The sequence below is a fragment of the Falco biarmicus genome, chromosome 4 (assembly GCF_023638135.1).
Source record: "Falco biarmicus isolate bFalBia1 chromosome 4, bFalBia1.pri, whole genome shotgun sequence".
NCBI lineage: Eukaryota > Metazoa > Chordata > Aves > Falconiformes > Falconidae > Falco > Falco biarmicus.
In genome coordinates this window covers 29,287,551-29,307,306 of record NC_079291.1, presented here as the reverse complement: position 1 = coordinate 29,307,306, position 19,756 = coordinate 29,287,551, and the positions used below count along the sequence as shown (strand labels likewise).

At 39.8% G+C, this 19,756-nt stretch overlaps 1 protein-coding gene across 1 annotated transcript in view; it reads left to right on the top strand.

Moving 5' to 3' along the window:
* The window catches only part of HDAC9 (histone deacetylase 9), a 485,255-nt gene extending 466,783 nt beyond the window's left edge, over nucleotides 1-18,472 (top strand). Inside the window, exons 26-27 of the mRNA XM_056333956.1 lie at nucleotides 2,537-2,690; nucleotides 11,958-18,472. Of these exons, the coding sequence (XP_056189931.1) occupies nucleotides 2,537-2,690; nucleotides 11,958-11,997 (194 nt within the window). The 3' untranslated portion in view covers nucleotides 11,998-18,472. The remainder of the gene's footprint in view (nucleotides 1-2,536; nucleotides 2,691-11,957) is intronic.
* Nucleotides 18,473-19,756: the final 1,284 nt, after the last annotated feature.

Sequence of the window (19,756 nt, the reverse complement as noted above, 5' to 3'; positions counted from 1 at the left end):
GCCAGCCCTGCATGGTTTGTGTTCAACACATGAATGTTGTCCGGTATCAAAAGAAGCTTGCAAAGCTGTTCTGCTTACCACAGGTGTTTGTAAAGTACAGCTTTCTGATTTCAAAGAAAAATCTACCATTGCTTTTTCACAAGCATCAGAAAGTCCTCTTTGCATGAGGTACCCACTGCTACCTGAGCACTGTTCCTAACGGGGACTGCTTTAAAATGCCCTCCCACAAACCACACACACCCTGCCATGTATTCCCCTTCTCCAAGACCTTCCACTGCAGCATAGGTGCTGCCACCTGCTTCCTGGCCTGACTCTGCTCTCCCTCTTTATTGCTGAAGCCCCTCTCATAACAATTCTCAATGCAGGGAAACAAGGAAAATCAATGATCACTTGGGAGTGAAGGGCAGTTAAATGGGCACAGAGAGCCCACTAATATGCTTGAATTGGCCCTGAGTTTTAGTGTTACAAGAAAGTCAGGATTCAGGGGGCAGCTGGTGTGCAAGCCTGTGTGTGAATGAACGAATGCAATGTAGCAATCCTCACTGATGCTGTTTTATTGTTGCTGCAGGAGAGCAACACAGTGGTAGCTGGGTACTAATATTTTATTTTATGAATAAGAGCCCTTGAAAACTCCAGCAGTGAACATGGGTTCATTTCTTTTATAGGCAAGAGGGGGTATTATTCCCATGCCAACAGATTTGATTTTCTTGCACATCTGTTTCTGCAACAAAAACCCCACCCACTCTGCAAACATTTAGCTCATAAATTATAGGGTTGAATTGGGTGTATATTGCAAAGACTGACTTTTGCACATATGATCTGTGAGAACATTGTGGAATGCTCATATAACTTTTTTGTTTGTTTTTGGTGTACTTTTTAATGAACAGAGAATATGGTCTCTGAGCACAGTAATAATAGAGAATATTTTTGTCTTGTTTTTATAAAATTTGCCAGGCTCCAATCATTGAGCCTACTGTTATGTACATAACTTTTTAGCTGTGTCTTTCATGCTTTTGGAGCAAAGCCAACCTCCTAACACTTAATCTCAACTTTGTAGGATACTTAATACACTTTACATTTTATCCCCAGAAGGTCCCCGTTATTTAAAGATTCTGCTAACTACTCAAACGTGCACACTATTAGAGTTCAAAGAAACATGCTAGCCATGCTCACGGGTTGTTCTTGCAGATTGACTTGGGCTTTCATCTTGCAATGATGTTTTTGAATAAAGACGTTTTCAGGCTTTATTGACAGCTGCTTTCTCACTGGAAGGAAAAGTTCATCTTTCGAAAAGCCTGAAACTGTGTCAAGAGCTGCATTACCAAAGAGGGAGTTTTTAGCAGCCTTTGTGCAGCACAGACAGCACCACCGCTGGCCTGGCCTCCCAGCTGTCAAAGCCTCCAGCTACCCTCTGGATAAGCACCTCGACTCAGCCCACTGCCCAGCTGCCAAAATCCTCCTTTTAGCCCTCAGAAAAGTCCCCTACTTGATCCCCTCTCTTTCACAGCTGTTGAAGCCCTCTGTCTAATTCCCAGATAAGTACCCTGATCCAACCTCTGCAGCAGCTGCTGGAAGCTTCTTGCTAAACACTGAATAAGCTCTGGTCCAGAACTCCCAGCCTTCCCAAAGCTCCTAATTTCCAGGTGTCATCCACCTGGCAATTAGCAAGTGCTCAGTGGATTACTGAACTGTAAGAAATATATATTTAAATTCTTACTTATTCACCTGGTTACGGCTAATCAACCTCTGTTTCTTAATAGCACTGCAATAGCAGACTATTTTATATGTTGACGATGAGACACCTGCCATCATTGTTTGCATTGCCTGAGAAACTTCTCACTGTCTCTTCTGTTGCAGGCAGAAAGCTGAGAATACTCATGCTTTTAATCCACTGCTGTGTTTTTACACAGCAAACCAGAAAGCTCTATTCCTTATGCTATCTGGTGGCTTTCCAGCAACAGCCAGTTCATATATGAAAGTTTTAAATAAATTATTGTTCTAGTATACGCCCTGAGGTTGGAGGAGAAAGAACATCCAGGACTAACAAACCTGATTGTTCTGGCAACATCACTTCAGTCCGAGTTGGCATTTCTGACTTTTTTCCTTTTCCAGACAGTGCTGTGTGAGTACTTTGTACAACAATGTTCAATTTTTAGTCCTGTTTGCTGTATATGAATCAACTGTCTGCCACGTCAGAGCTTCCAGGTATTCAATCTGCCCTGAACTCCCTTCACCTTGCAGAGATAAAGCCAATAGCCTGTCTGACAGAATGCATTCACTAGTCTATGTGTTACTCCTCCAGTTTATTACCTTCTGGGGAAGGGTGTGACACAGCCCTTGGAATGAAAGCACTTTCCAACTTGGCATTCTTAGGTTCAGAAATATACCTCTTCACTGCAGTCTGAAATTTCAACTGTACTCCTTACACCACAGTGATTTTAAATTATAATCACTCGGTGTTGAACTAAGTGATTACTATGCTTGTACCACCATGCTAGCTAAAATTCCCATAAATTATTATGTGTGTTTTCCTTAGGCAAGTACTGGAAGTCTGTGGAGCCATACTCTGTGCCAGTGGATTGTGCTCTGGCTGAGTCTCAGAAACGAGAGAGGGAGGAGACAGAAACAGTATCTGCTATGGCCTCTCTTTCAGTGGATGTTGAGCAGTGTATCCCTCAGGAAAGCAGCAGGTAAGCGTATGCGGTTATTGTAGAGAGGAAGGCTTTTGCTCCAGCCAAGTGAGATGAAGAAGACAGTTAGACTAAGGGTTGTTTCAAAATTATCTGCTAATTGAGGTACCTGGAAATTTTCATCTTTGGATTTGAGCTCTCTTACTTGGCCACTAGAAGCACAGGTATTCTATGCTAGCAGATATTTTTTTGGCATGTGTAATTCTTTACTAAGGTTCATGATTAGTACAAGAACCTTGTTTTCTTCCCATGTCTAGTCCTCTCTACTACATAAAAAGTCCAATATCCATATGAGGAAAATAGAGATGATCAAGTATAATCAACCATATTCTTCTCATTGGAAGCTGTTCAAACCTGGTTTAGCTTTAATTTTCTAGGATGGCATTTAACACATGATCAGATATATTTAATAAGGATGGACTTAAATCATTATTAAATGGTATTAGACGGGCATTAAATGTTACTTCCATGGAAGCAATGGAACGGTGCCAATATAAAACTTAAAGCCAACCTGACCAGGATTATGGCCAACATTCTCAGTGTACCAAGATGAAGGTACACCAACAAAGAATGAGAATGCTGGGGTTTTCGAGCTTGCCAGCTGCTTTTTACATCAATGAAGATTGCTTTCAATTTCACGATTTGAGAAAATGATACAGTAACTGCTGTTGGGTTTTTTTGCCAATTAGAGATGAAAAAAATTCATAGCCACTGAATACTGTGTCATCTACAAAACTATTTCTTCGAAGAGCTGTTAGGAATCAGAAAAGCAACTCCAGAAGTTCTTGGAGTTTTCTATTTACTTGTTATAGGGACAAACTTTCCTGGCCTTCATCAGCAGAGGAAGACCCAAAATGCAGTGGAACCATTCAGTTTCCATGACACAGAGAAAACAGGGAAGGGAGGAGGAAAGGAGTAAAAAGCCTTATAAGGAGACTCACCAGCTCCCTGCAGGCTGTGGAGCAGAGCTGTGTAACAACAGGAGAGAAAGGAGGGAGCTGTGGGTAGGCAGAGCGGTGGTGGGAGGGGAGCCAGAAGGATCCATGGCTCCTACATCGTGACAGCTACTTGTCTGATTTGGTTCTTGCCTCCCACGTTGACTCTTTTAATCAGAACTGATCTGATAGGCATCTGGGGGGCTAGTGCGGTGCTAAAAGCTATGGATGCGTTTGGGAGCGAATGTTTCTCACAACAGTGGGAGCGCTCATCTGCCAACGAGTTAATAGACGTGGCTCAAAGGGACACACAGGGAGCAGAGCTAGCTAGTAAAGTTCGCAGTATTTGCATAATTACCTTTCTGATTGTAATTATACTTTAATATACTATGGCTATCATTGTGCTAGCATTATTGCAAACAATTCCATAAAAGCTTAGGGAAGAATCTATGGTGAACGAGAGACATATTTTAGATTTGTGAGAGTCTAATCAGGGCTCAGCTAAGGAATAATGTAAGGCTCGTCATACAAATTTGTGACAGTTAATAGACACTTCTGCTAACCAGGGACAGAAAGGTGCCTTCTCATGTACGCATATCTCTGAAATTTAAAGAATTTTAGTTAGTGTTGGAACCAACGCAGTCAAACAAAGCAAAGCTTTAAATTGTCTGGAAAAGGGTGTGGTTAATTTTGTGTATTTTTACATTGCTCAGAATAACCAAGAATTGTATTTGTTATAGCCTCCACTCACTTAAAAGTACAACCATTGAGAGCAACTGCTGATCCTACATGATTTGAACAAAATAACCCTTTGACTAACACTGCACTTAATTATTGTATTTATTACCTACCTACTGATAACCTGTGACAGTTTCCACCCATTCTGAAAACAGAATTTCAGGGCAGAGCTGAAAGAAATGGAAAAAAACGGATGTGCTGAAATGTACACAAGTGGGATTCATGTGGCTGCCAGATTCATTACACTTTGTCAGTTCTGGACTCTTATAGGGACAAATCCGTTGTGATGAATTGTTCTGTGGAAAAATGGCTTCGTTTGAAATATCTTCTGTGGTGCTGCAGAGATTTTTCTGCAGCACAAAAAAAACCCTATGCACGCATGCGTTCCTAAGTCTGTTTCCACATTCGTAACCCACAAAGAAGTCACTCGAAGCCAGATTACCATCAGAGAGCAACAAGACAACATAAGTGCTGTCCCACTGGGCCAAAATTGATAGTTTGGTTTTCTGAGGCTTTGGGACATCGTTCTCTTTGTTTTCTTCCTGCTGAATGTAAGGAGGAATATGGAATCCAAAATGGTCACCCAAAAGGTCTGGTTTTGAGGGTCCTCTGAGCTGCAGGGAGACCTGAGAGGACCTGGCTGCACTTTGAGCATGAATGAAAGTCTGGCACGGGATCATAAATCCAGGGACTGATTTGACATTGCATGCTCTTCTTTCATGCCAGTATAATTTCATTCATTTCACAAAAGCATGCCCTTCATTTCATAAGCATATACCAACACAAACTGCAGTCATGTAGTGGTAAGTCCAACTTTGCTTTTTCACATTTGTTGTGTTTGTTGTAGTTAAGGACCAAGGAAGTAACACTCCTTCTCCAGACCCTTTCTATGACAAACGGCAGGGCTGCAGGGGCATGAGGAGTCATCTGGGCTCTCAAGCCCTCTTGGTAAGGGCACTGTAGATGTGCTCCTCCTCCCCTCATTGCAGATGGAAGCCACCTTCTGAAGACCTGTTGCAAGCCTTTGCATTAAATGTTTGTGACAGTGTTTGCATTAAGTTGTGACAAGCAGGGCAGGATCAGAGCAGAAAGCACTGTGGCTGACAGGGCAGTCTGAAGGGTTTCTTCGTTATGCCAAGGAGCCAATTTACTTTCTCTTAATCTCACCATAGTCAGCCATGTCGATAATTCTGACCTACATCTCTAACCCTGTTTCAGTGAATTGACAGTAGAGATCCTGTTGACTTCAGCTTTGGATGGTCAGGACTCCAGACGAAGAAAGCAGCAGCAAGAGCCTCTTTGCAGGAAGCTCTTGCCAGTTACGTTGGAGGATATATTGGTGTTTGGAGTGAGATGACTCACTTTAAACTCAGATTTTGGGTAAAGCAGCTCTTTTCCTGGCCAAGTCATATCTGACTCATTTACCACTGATGAATAAAGGATAAAATGCTCCTGGCTAAGGTCCATCTTAAGTATTTCTCTTTCTTTCTTCTCTCTTTCTTTCTTTTCTTCAAGTGACAGTGCTGATTATTTTTTTATTTTATTTTCTCTGGCAGATTAAATGAAGAAAACCGTGAAAAGCTGCTACGCTTTTGGTGTTTTGTTTTACCAAAGCACAACTCTGCATTTTAAAGTCCAATTGAAACTTGATTATAGACTTCAGAAGAGAACAGATATAGAAAAAAGAGTTTGTGGATAGGAAAGAAAACATGCATGTTGCTAACAGATTTAAATACAGATGCAATTAAAGGAACAGGCATGCCTTATAAAACACTTCTAACTACCGTAACGTTTGTGTGTTGATAACTGCTTATTACCTATGTGACATACAAATTTAGCTGTTTAGAATTTTGTTTTGGCCAGGCATCCATTTCAGAAATCGTGCTATGAAAATATTCAGTACAATGTGTTCCTGATACATTGGAGCTTCTGTATGTTTCTTCTTAAAATGGAAAAATAAAAGGGTGTGGAAGGAGATCTCTTGCACTTACTATTTTTACAGAAAACAGTAAATCTTGAGAATTACATTTATCAGAATTTAACTTTATGGCCCTCATTCAGCTGAGCATAGATTTTACTCAAATGGAAATGAAAACAAAGTGTAATTTTCAGATATTACTCTTAGTGCTACAGAGCTGCCCGTTGCAGTTTCAGTCACATTGCATTATATTGCATACAGTATATTAAATACTACACAACTGGTTGGATCACAGGGTACAACTAGCTACCATCTAAAGTCATTTGCTGTGTTTGTGTACTGACTCATACAGCTTCATGTAGCGTTTCACTATTTGGGTACCCTTCTCAGCTATGCTGAGTAACCTGTACCTACCTGGCCATATCCTACAGCATCTGCAATCACAGGCAGGCTCAGGAGCTGAAGAACAGCTTCCCCAGCTCAGGCTGCAGCTTTTTCTTGCCCATCTTCCTCTCATCCCCTGATGGTGGGTGCGTAAGGAAGAGAAGCAGGAGCTGGAGCGTTTGAGAGCCAGCCTTGACCTGGTGAGTCGGTAGATCTCAACAGCTGTATCTGACCCCTCCTGTGTGAAAGCCTCCAGGATACCTACTTGTGCATAAACTTTTCAAAGCTTTTTTTGAAGTAATTTATACCCTTGGCACTCAGGCAGTGAATCCCACAGCTTCTTCAGGGGCTGCACTTCTTTTTCTTTGTTCTTAACTTATTGATAAATTCAGTGGAGAGCCCCTAGTTCTTGCATCACAAGAAATAAAAGCAACTCTTTTCTTACTCATAGTCTCTGCCCCATTTCTGGTTTTAAAGGCTTCAGCTGTCTGTGTTCCTCCTGGTATGAAAATAATTTCTTTTTTCTGTTGATTCTTGCTGCTGTCTGTGCCTTCTTTATTTTTCTTTGAAATGGAGTAAGAACTGTATGCAGGGCTCCAGGTGTTGGGCACACTGTGGATTTACACAGTAGCATAATGTTGGGGAATTTTTTTCTTGTTTCTGTTGCTCTCTGCTCTTCTACCATAAACTCCAAGCTCTCAGTCATAGCCAACATTGTGTAGAAACAGTTATAGCTGTCTCCCCCGCTGTTTTGTGGATTGTGTATTAGTTTATGTTTGTTTACCTTTTTTTCCACTCAGAAATGGTGTTGCGGGCTTTTGAACTGAGTAGTATCTGTAATTTGGCATCACCAACAAATGTTATTGCCTAAATCAACTGTTAGTCTGCCAAGTCTTTTTGAGATAATCTAAAGAATCCCTCCACGGTGAAAATTCACCAATATTATTATCCATTTCCTACTTTTGATGGATTGTTAATCTATGAGAGGACCTTCTCTCATAACCCACATTTCTCACACCCTTTGGATAAAATTGTTCGAAGACCTTCTTTGCACAGGGATATCACTTGATCCCTCTTCCTTCATTTCCTTCAGAAACTTCTAATGAATTTTTAAGGCTTGCTTTCTCTTTGTTAAGACATAGCTCTTACCCAAGTTACTATTACCTAAATGCCTACTAATTCTATCACTGATTATAACTGCTTTCAGTCTCCCCATACAGACTTACTGTATCTCCTGTAGCTTCCAGAAGGGGACTTATATTTCTTACCTTCTATACCTCTTGTTTGGGTGCTGAGTTAAGCCGTAGAATATGCTCAATAATTATTTCTTTAGGAACATCATAATTGCATTCCCCTAGAACTCAGTGCACAAATATCATCTGCTCTTAGCAATTTGGCAACGTTTAATACATCAGTTTGTTCTAGTGCTGATTCAGTTTGCGATAGCTCATCTGCAAATAATAAAATCTCCCTGACACTTCTCCAGTGAACACAGATATAAATAGTTCATTTTCCTTTTGTGGTCTACCTTCCCTGATGCTCCTTTTATGCTTTGATCATTTCTTCTGATGTATTTTGAAAGACCTTTTTATTATTAGTTTTTATGCCTTTAACATGTTGCTTTTCAGACTCTCCTTTTGATTGCCTCACTGAAGGTTTACATTTAACTTGTGAGAGTTTATAGTTCATTTAATTTGCCTTGTTTGGACATTACTTCCTCTTTTGAAAGGATATATATAGTTACCTTATCCTGCTCTTAAATATGATGGGGTTTACTTTTAGTTCCTTTTTCTTTAATCAATACAAAGTCCATTTTTACTAGGATATGCAGTTACTCAGGATCTCTTATATGATGTCTTTAGCCACTCACTGAATCATTTGCATAGTATAGAAAGGTATCTCTTTTTTACCCAAACTCTCTGCCACCAGAGGATCACTTTTCAATTACAATGATCTTCCCCAGGACAGCTGAGTGCAGTTAGGAACCGATTATGGCATAAAAGAGACGTACCATGCCAGAAAATCTATCTTTTGTTCAGCAGTTTCTGTGACTTGGAAACATACCTTGAACTTTTATTCTTGCGTGTGTGATAATGTAGCTATGAGGAATTTCTGTAATTCTAATTTAACAAATACAGTAAGAAAAACTTTTTTTTTATTATGTACAGGTTTTATCTAAATTTTTAAATATTAACTTTTTTTTAAGGTGTAGATGTCAACTATTTTAAATAATATTGTCAAAAATAATGCAGTTGTCATTTATTCACAATTGCCACAGAACAATACTTAAGACTTCATGCATTTTGCCAGATTTTTCCATATGGTAGGATTTCTGCCTCATCTATTTCTTTTGGTTTAAGGTTTAAACAGAATAATTTTGTTTAGTGTTAACTTCAAAAAGACTACTTCATTCTGCCATAGTGTGAATCACACAGAGAGCGAGCTATAGGTGAGCACTCTTCCCAGCTCACCAAAATAAGCAGAGCAAGTGCAAGAGGGCTCTGGTCCTAGGAACTTGCAGTTTAAATAAGCCACAGTAAAGCCTTAATGAAAAATCATGGCTGTGGCTCTACAGCCATTACAGTCCCAATCAGTGTCTGAATCTGCTGACAGCACAGAATCAGTCTGGATCAGACCCGAGCTCCTAGCTGCATCTCTGAGGAACCAGTCAGAGCGTACAGTACGGGATGGATTTTCTGCCTGCTTTATGTTTTTATGCCAGCTTTTTGTCAGCTACAGGAAGACTAACTGAACTGATGTAACTAACAGTGACATAACTGAAGTAACATAAATTTGACCTGTCAGACTCTGCCCCCTCCATTTTTTTTTTGTTTTTGAGAACTTTTGATTCCAGTGGAATGATTATGTATTGATTCACTGCTTAGTGTTATGGGACTACAGAGTTTTTGTACTCTACTAGCAGCTCTAAAACTTTACTGGCCCTCACACAAAACTCTGGCCTAAGCCATTATCCCATAAAAAATGTATGTTTTTAATGATAAGCCATTGGCTCAGTCCGGTGACTTCTTTGACTCTAATAAAGTGAAGTTAAAGCAAACACGTAAGTCTTCAAAAGGAGACTGCAGAAGGCTGTGAGAGTACCCACACTGAGTGACAACATCTGGATTTGCCAGGGTACCCTATAACCTTCTCTCCTGTTCCAGAAAGGACCTTGTGTCTGTCGCTTGCACTTAAAAATTACTGTTGGTGCTTAGGCTGTGGCTGATGCAGAATATTGGCATATTGTTGGAATATACTGTAATATATTAGAATATAGCACTTGAGTTCAGTCATAGCACTCAGGAGCACCCTCATCATTGAAAAATTTCCCAGGACTAAAACCCTGAGTAAGATCATCTGTCGATCCCACTATGGTCATAAGAACATCAGTCCCAGAAGCCAAATATATGTGAACAGACTGTTGCACGTACTGCTTCCCTAGATTATTATAAATAAATAACCCAGACCCCCACTTTCACTTCCAGAGGTTTTCCAGAGTTCCACTCCTTCTTCCTCTGCCAGTCTCCAGTTGAAGCCTATTGACAACTATTCCTTCTCATTCACTTACAGCGGAATGGAAAAACCGAACTGTTATCTGCTTCCAAATTATCCTCTTTCCAGACAGCCCCGTAAGGCCCTGGATGTTTAACAAGGTCTTGTTGCACTTTTGGGTTATGACAGAGGACATACAGGTCTTCCAAAAGTGGCTGGAGAAAATGGAAGTGTGTGGTCAACACAACAGCAACATGCACCATCACTATGAGTCCCCCACATGGTGCATGACCCTGTAACATACCTGAGGACCTCAGCAGCAGGCTGGGCTCCATCCGCTGCCAGCCAGAGCAATGCAAGAGAAGAGAAAGAGGCAGTACAAGAGGGTTTCACCTTGCCTTTTGGGAGTAAGGGAGCTGCAGTGGTTATTGTATGTAGGAAACATTCTCCACTGTGTGGTAAGGAACAAAAGATTTGAGATTTATAGATTGATAATCTCTTAGGGTCAATAACCCTTTGGAAAGCGATTAGTCTGAAAAAGTCTTCTTTTTCATATATCATTCATCTGACATATTTTTCAGCGTACTAGCTCTGATCATTCCAATTTGGAAAGGAGCAACCTGTATAAAATCATTTAAAGACACACTGCTGAATTTTTCATTGGGTAAGACTTTAATAAACTCCAGATTCATTTAAAATTCTCTGGCTTCATTGCTGAATAAACTACCAAAACCCATGCAAGCCCCCATTAATTACTTTTTTTTCCATGGGATCTCATGAGTTTGTGCTTTCTAAGGGATGTTTTACTGAAGCCAGTTATTATACTGGCTTACAATATTTAAGTGGTAGATGTCTCATTTATTAATTTTCATGTACTTTTTACTCTCCCCCTGATTTCAAAATTGCTCGAAGTGACTATTTTTAAGGTGGTCTTAAGCTCATTTGCTGCATGGTATTCTGCCAGATGGAGGTGAAAGATGGTTTATGTCCAAATTCTTATACCCTTCTATAGTGAGGTCTCACTATGATCTCAGAAGCTTCACATTTTATAATTGCCACCATGATCCTCAGGTGTGGTAGCTTGCCAGATACAAGGAATAATGACACTTTACACCACCTCAGCGTATGTCCCCATTATTTTCTTATTGTTTGTTTCCAAGAGCTCATTTTGCCTAAGCTGAATATTTCGCAGAGGCTTTCAAATGAAAGATGTATGTATAATCTGACTTGATATTATTAATAGTTACCTTCTCCATGACAGTAATCTGCTGATCAAGTTCAGAATTTGGTCTCAGAAATTGCAGGCAGGCAGGCAATGCATTTATGAAAGCACATAGTCAGAAATCAGAGGACTGAAGAAAAACCCCAGAAGAAACACTACTAACTACTGGGCTGCTAGTGAACTATTTTGCTTTAATGGTATTGGCCCACTTGAAAAAAATAAATGCATGCATTTTCAGTTGCAAAAGCTTGTAAAATAAAAGTATCACAGCTACTTTTTTCATGAAATTATTTGACTCTGTTGACACAAAGCATGTACATTTCTGGACAAAAAGTTATAAAATATTCTGACATATTTTAATATAAACAGGAACATTTTCAGTGATTGCTTGGATCTAAAATGTTTTTCCACTTGACATTTGTTTATACTTCCTAGGAAAGAAACTCTATTTATGGATAACTGAATAACACAAATAAACATCAGAGAGAGCTGAAAAATCAGCTTTGATTATGCATGAAAATCTACAATGTCATTGTGTACTCTTGTGCCGTATTCTGATTGCCTGTTTATTTTTACAGAGCTGCTGGCGAGCCCATGGAAGAAGAGCCAGCCTTGTGAAGTGCCAAGTCCTCCCTGATATTTCCTGTGGGTGACATCATTGTGTATCCCCCCAAAGCACCCTCAGACATGTCTTGTCTGCTGCTTGGGTGGCACAGATCAGATGGAACATAAACACTGGGCACAAAACTCTGAATAGCAGCTTCACTTGTTCTTTGGATGGACTTGAAAGGGCCCTAAAGTTTCCTTATATGTAACTGCTACAATTCTAGAGTTACAGTAAAATGGGCTTGGGAGAAAAAGCCTAGAGCATGCTTTTTATATGCTGTTTGACCCACTCACCAACATAAATTGTGAAACAGAGTGTTACAAAATTCTACATGATAGATTATAGATACGAGAATTGCAACAGCCAGCAAAATACTCAGTAAACTCTATGAATCACTTTCTGACACTTTTTACTGGGTAATTTTTTTTCGTACTGCGTTAAATTGTTAATAGAATTTGTTTTCTTTGCTCTGTGTAATGAAAAAAAAACCCACCACCTTTATTTTACGTGCCATTTTTTAACCCCCTGAAATGAGTTCTTAGCTGAATAAGTGAAAAAAGCATGTAAATTATGATAAGGAATTTTAGCTAAAGGGAAAGCACTTCTTATTGTACTATAAATCCCCTGAAGTACTGTGCTTGGTGGTGCTTTATTTTCTTTTCCCTTTTCCCAGCCATCCCTCCCCATTTTGTGTAATCTTTTCTATCATAAAAGTGCATTCACGATTCTCTAAAAGGAGTGCTATTCTGCCTTTTAAAAGAAGTGCTGTACCCTCCGTAGTTGACAGTAGCTCTCACCATATGTGCAGCAGAGATCAAGTATGGATGGCTTTTCAAATGTGTTTTTAGTTTGTTCTGAAATGTTTCTGCGTCCTGACTCTAAGAGCAGCGATCTTCACTAACTGTGTGCAGCTCATTTGAAGCTCAGGTGTTTCTGTGGAGGTTGTGTTGGAGGTGTTTTTTACAGGTCGTCATGTGGATACAAGCTAATTCTTTTATGTAGTCCTGCACCAAGAGAACTGATGTTGCTTAAGAAGCTTCAAAGGGTTTAGGCTTTATTTTAGATCCCCAAAGTGCAGCAAGATCTCCCTGTAGTGTGACTTAAGCTGTTTAGTTCCATGTTTGAGAACGTAACATAGAGTTGTGCCTTTAGCTGATAATGAACGCTTAAACTGTTACACATGTTGCCTTACCGTCAGAGAAAGAGATAGGGCATGTATGTAAGACTACTTCAAATGAACAAAACTCTGCTACAGCAACTTTTATTTTGCTTACAACTTTCTCACCTAATGAACCCTGGGAGATACCTTGAAGTATTCAACTTCCAGTATTTGATAGCTCGCTCAGCTTTTAAAAGCAAGTGATGTTCGTTTTTATATATTTTCCAAACTCAAAAGATTATTAAAGCCATAAGTGAAGACTGTCATGCTTTTTATTCTGAAATCTGAAAGGAACCTTAATTAAAACAAGATTTTGGGGAAGGCCGTGATATGAAAGATATGGAACAATATGGTTTCAGTTATAGGCAGACTCAAACCTGTAAATCAAAGATGAAAGATTTCACTCAAATAGAATTATATAATTCTCTTTTGTTATGCAGTCAGACTATATCTTTCATGCATTTGGGTTTGTTTACGATTAGCATTTTAATTTTAAAGACTTTTATTACTTATACAAAAGCTCTCTGCTACGAGTTAGAAATCTGAAGCATGCTTTGAAAAGGGAAATCTAAAAGAGGAATGTCATTTCCTATAATGTGAAGTAAACTTTTATTCTGAAAGTCTTACTCTAAAATGGATATATGCCCCTCAGAAAGTGAAATAAAATTCTACCCCCCATTTACAAGCCAAAATCATGCTCATTTTAGTAATGCAAAGAGTCCCAGCAAGCTAAATTAACTCCTGGTGTAAGCCATCTTGCCCAACTTTGGGCTGTTCTGAAGGGGTTGTTCACATGACTAAAGCAATCAGGAGTTCATCCTGCATTTTCAGCAGACTTGTGATGGCAATCTTACTTACCATTTACTGCAATTTTCTTGTGGTTATTCAAGAAATTTCCCTTCAAGGAAACCAAGGACCATAGCTGATGAGTTGGGTAATTTGTAGAGCTTTTCACATTTTGAAATAATGGCTGCAAAATTTTAATTGGGTGCATAGTAAAAGCATCTTAAAATTAACCCCACAAATGCAAACTCTGCTCGTGCTGTTAGCTTGCATAAAATTGAATATGAATTGCAGCCTGAAATGTGAGTTACAAGCTCTACCAATTAAAGTCTATATTCTGGGGTGGAAATCAGCTAAAGCTGTCCTTTGTAGCTGGAAATGCTTTTAAAATGCCAGAATAATTTGAATTAAACCACATTATAAACTCACACTTGGGCATTTGTACAGGCGTACTCCCAGACAGACATCTAGACATGCTATTGGTTAAAGTTAGGATGATTTGGATAAGCAAATGTGCAAATAAACTACACACAGATTGTGTCCAGAACTCTTTTCTCAGTGAAGTCAATAGCAAAAACCTCTTTGATTTCAATGAGAGACGGATCAGGCCCTGCTCTTTTTTTTCCTTTAAGTCCAGAACACCATTACTTTTTGATTATGTCATTACAAGGCACCGTTCAGCCCTCTGGGAAATGATTGAGGCTTACAGTGAATATCAACACTTCCTTCAAAGCAGACCTGGGCTTTCCGAGAGGGCAGTTTCACTTGCTGCTGTTTTCTTCTCACAGTATTTTTTATTACCATCAATAGCTCCCCATGGATTACAGTTAAAATATCTCCCAGCAATTTTAGACATACTTCCAGGGAAATATTCATGCAGACACTCTTTACAATGCACAGTTTTAACTGGATTCAACAACAAATTCCAAGAATTTCAGAAAGACGAAGGAATTGCGTGTTTCTCCACTTCTAATATCCAAATTCAGGGGCTCAGGACCTGTTTTTGAGGAGACATCACAGTCTCATGTCTCTCATGGACCTCAGCTTCAGCTAGGGAGATTGACACCTCTGAAAATTCAGAACCCAGACATTTCAAACTGGCTGCCAAAGCATGTACATCTGAGCTTAGATTACTTCTAAAAATGAGCTGAAATTTGTCAATGAGATGAGTAAAGTAAACGGTGGCTTCTGTGTGTGATCCCATGCAGAAGGTGAAGCTGAGGAAGTGGCAGAGTGCCTTCTGAGCCAGGGGGATGCTCTGCCTGGTGCTGGTGGCAGGGGGGCTGGAGGCAGGCAGGAGGATGTCCCACAGCTCCACCACCCAAGGCTGCCATTGCCATTAGCAGCAAATCTTGGCCTTGCAGGGGAAGCGTGCAGGAATTTGCCCTCTGCCTCTGGATCAAGGTGTCCCTAAGCCACCAACTTCCAGAATGACAGATGCCTCAGTAGCAAATACCACTAACATGCTTGCTCCAGGTCATACTCTTCCCTAGTGTCAGGGACTAACTATTAAGCTCAGTGGGACACTTCTTGTGTTCTTCTATTTCTCTTGTATTCTTAGGTCATTAAATACTTTTCTGGTATTCTTAGGTCATTAGATTCATAGTAGAAACTGAAAACTAAAGGAGATATGACTCAGGATATCAAGAAAAGAATTATTTTTATCCAGCTTAATGCTTTTACCTGGACTGGAGCGGGAACAGTGATGAGCAGTAAATCTCAGAACTGCTAAAACCTTGGAGTGTCTTGCACTTCATTTTTGGCCTCTGTGCACAGGATTTCTGTATGTGCCTATTTGGCTTTAATATAATCTGCAGCAATGAAGTGCTTGATTAAATGATCTCTTTTTCAGGCAACATTCCTAGTGAGTAATCAAAGTTCATGGGAACTTTGCCAGTGTAAAGATAACAGAATTAGTCCCTTCTTTAATTATGTACCTTCCTAATTTTACTTTTGATGAAAACGAAGTAACTAATTCCATGCGAGTGAGTCTGAGGAAAATAAAATCATTAAGCTATCTTAGATAAACATCATAAAAGAAAAAGAAAATATAAACAGCTGTTGGGCAAAGAAAGGTGGCTATTTCTTTACTTTGCAGAAAAGTCAACAACATGCTGAATGGAAGTGGCAAAATAAATCCCTCTCTGGAGTATGTGGTATTTGAGTCGGTGTCTTATCTAAGTGCAGCCTCCCTAAAAAGCTGAGAGTCATAGCCAGAGATGAAATATTAGAAAGGTTTTGTTGCAGTCAACACCAGAGGTCCTGTAGAGAACAAGAATGTCGAGTCTGACTAATTTGTGTAGACAGACAGCAGGACACTTTCGGGGCAATGTGTCTGGGACGAAGAATTAGAAGGATCTTTTCCAAAGGCACTGATGGCTGTGAGGCAACTAACTTCTGTTAGCTTGCAGGGGCAAGGAGGTGCTCAGCGAGCATTTATTCTTTGGGAAATTCCCCCTCCATCCCACAAACATGCCCACACGCATGCAGACATGAACAGTATTGTACAATTTTTTGTCCTAAGCAGCAGCAGCCAGGTGTGTTGCCATGACGGGTGTGCTATGCGTTTGCCCAAGAAGTTAGCCCCCAGCAGATGCTTCCTAACATGACTGATAGGGGAAATTTTTGTAATTTTTTTTCTCAATAGTGGCCTTTCCAGAAGCATAGCAGTGCACGGTTGTTTTATTTTAAAAGGTCACAATAGAGCTTTGTGAACCATTGTATTTTTTTTTATTTATTTTTTTTTTACAGACTCCATATGGAAGTAAAACAGAATATGTACATGGTGGGGGGAACCTGCTGGGAAAGAATTTCTCTTAAATCAAGTTTCTGCTACCTGCTTTTCATCCTGGATTTGGAGGAGTTTGGTTTCTTAATTATAAGTTAAGCTTTTGCTTTGCGTTATCACTTTTTTTTTTTTTTTAACCTATAACTGAATTCACCCTTTTAGCACATAGAAAACCATCAAAGAAAGCCTTTCTTTTCCACAGATGCCCCTGTCCTTGGTGTGGGAATGAGAATAGCTTATCTTTGTCACTTCTAGCAGCAATTAAATACTTCATTTTTGTGACAGATCCAAACTGGAGTGGTATTTTACGAGTACAATTTAGCTGGCTGTCTGCTGATAGTTAAAAAAAGAAATTGTGAAACTCACATTCCACTCTAACCTCAAAAGGGACCCATTTTGATTTTAACAATGTAATATTTTCACTTGATCCAAAAGGTTTTTGTCCCATGACATCTTGTTACTAGCTCAGTTTTAGTCTCTAGCAAATAACACACCACAGAGAGCAAAGACCAAAAAGGAGATTCCAGCAATTATTAATTATATCTCTTCTGCACAGTCCTTCATCCTGCTCTGGTGCCATGCTCTGTGGTTCAGCATATTAGAATAGTTTATAGCAAAATATAAATCGTGCTGCACCATCAAAGATACTACTATTCAGATGTTAATTAGCACACTGTGAGTTGGGCTGTTATTTATAAGGAAGACATGCTTCTGCATAGATGGTCTAAAGGCAAGTGATGCATGAAACCAGTGGCACTGGTCCTGTGCAGTGAGAGTGATTCTGCACTAAGATCTCCACACATTATCCCCTTCCCAACAGTACGCCTGCATGGCCAGAGGCACATTTGCAATAGCAGAGTTGTAGGATGCCCTGATTCAAAGACCACTGAAATCCATTCTCTAACAGGCTTTGGGTAAGATCCGGAGGCAGCTAGAGAAGAAATATTAACTTTGTGCTCAGCCACACACACACTGTAAAAAAAAGCACGGATACAGATCTGAACTTGGCCACACATGCCTGCTTCTGATATGAAGTGCCAGTTCTGCTTCTAGAAGAGTCTGTCTGAAAGAGCATTGACAGTAGTGGATATATTCTTTTGGCTTCAGGAGGGTGTATATGTCATGTATTATGGGAACAGGTTCATATTCATGTCTCTTGCTGCTTAGTTTACTGCTATTTGAAATTTCTTGATTGGCTTAATATTCCAAGTTAGGATGCAGTAGGAAAACATAAAGCAATACCTGGTGGAGTCATAACTAAAGCTTTCAAAGCAAACTTATTGTCGTGGGTTTTTACAACACTGACTTTTTGGTCTAGAGATGCATAGCTGAAATGTCTATTTTTTTCTTGAGAAATTGATGTTGCTATCTGTTTCTATGATAAAAAACAGTCCTTTTGCTCAGAGCACTAAAAGTTTATCTGTAATTTGTCTTTCCAGGCAGATCAGATTCTAAAGGATAAAGCATCAGTGGGACTGACCCAAAGGGCAACATTTTTAAAGGTCAATAGTAATATTTCCATAAGAGTAAAAGGAACCATTGTTATTATTCCTGATACATTTTTGTATCTGAAAGCATCCAATGAGTAATGTTAAGTAACATTGTGCTCAAAAACTTTGTTGATTATAGATATGTGAGCATTGGATTGGCGTGAAATAGACTTCAACTGAGTTGTTAAAATCCCTTTTGTTTTGTGTTTTGTATAATTCTTTGGCTATAGTCTTGTCCTAGTGATAATAAAAGCTATTTGAAGTAAGCTTGTTCGATACTCTGAGCTTTTTTTTTTGCCTGAGTTTTTTGGTGGTTTTTTTTTTAATCAGCGCTAAAAAAGAAGGGCAGCTTTGAACATGCCACCCTGGTTGGATCATAGGAATCTGACTGTTAAAATATAAAGGGCAGAGCATGGTGAAGCTGGAGTGCATAAAAAAGGAACCACAAACGTTAATGTAAAAGTAATGTTCCATAGCAGGCTAAAAACGCACACAAAGCAGAGCATTGCAGAGCTCTGGCTTTAAAACCAAGCTCATATTCTGAAGTTCCTTTGGCTCATTGTCCTGAGGCGTTGCAGAACACATAATTCTCCTCCCAGTGAAACAATTTAAATGGTACATACGCTGTTTTGAAAGCTGTAAGGCCCCTGTTTTGTGTGAGGTGGGTAATATCCAGCACGCTGCAGCAATACTCTGGACAACGGTATCGTGCTGGCCCTGCTGCTGTAAAACTCAGAGTTGTTATGCTGATTCTGTTTTGAGAAAGGCATCTTGCAAAAGCAGCGGTGTGGGGAAGGCATGTGTTTGCTGTGAGCACGCTTTGATCACTTGCACATCATCAAAAGTAGCTCACAAATTGAAATTGCTCCTGTGTGTGGAGCTTCGTGCACCTAAACTTGAAAACTGAGTGGGCAGAAGGGTGGCTGGGAAGTACTGGGACTTGATTTCCACGTGCAGCTCCCTACCTCTTGGCATGTATACAGAGCTGCTCCAGAGGTGAATTAAAATGAAAATGAAGCAAAGCAGCATCCTATAATTTTAACTTTGTTTCATTCTTCATAATAACACTTCTTTTTCCTTTCTGGGGAAAAGGACCCCAGCCCCAGAAATGCATAGCTCCATTCCAATCAATAAAATACTGTTTGAAAGTTTGGACGTGTAACACATAATTTCCTTGGCATATTTCAAAGAAGTTCCGTGCCCAGAGGAGCTTAATCTATCCAGTCCATCTATCTGCTTCTCTGCTTTGCTTGTTTCCTGTGATTCTATTGTGATAAATTGCAGAGCCCTGTGAAAAATTGCATTCATCATGTCTTTCTGGCTGCCTCACCTGCATTTTGTACATTAAACCCTCTCTCCTGGGACTAGTTCTAACATTCCAACCTTGTGAGAGGTTCCAGCTAGACACCACTGCTGCTTTAAAATCAACCTGCCACAGAAATGACCCTGCCTTTGAGAAGCGGAGTGGGTTTTTGGAAACCTTCAAGCTAACAATGCTTCTAGGAATCTCCTTTAGGTGGGTGGGAGTGAATTCTTCCAGATTCCTACTC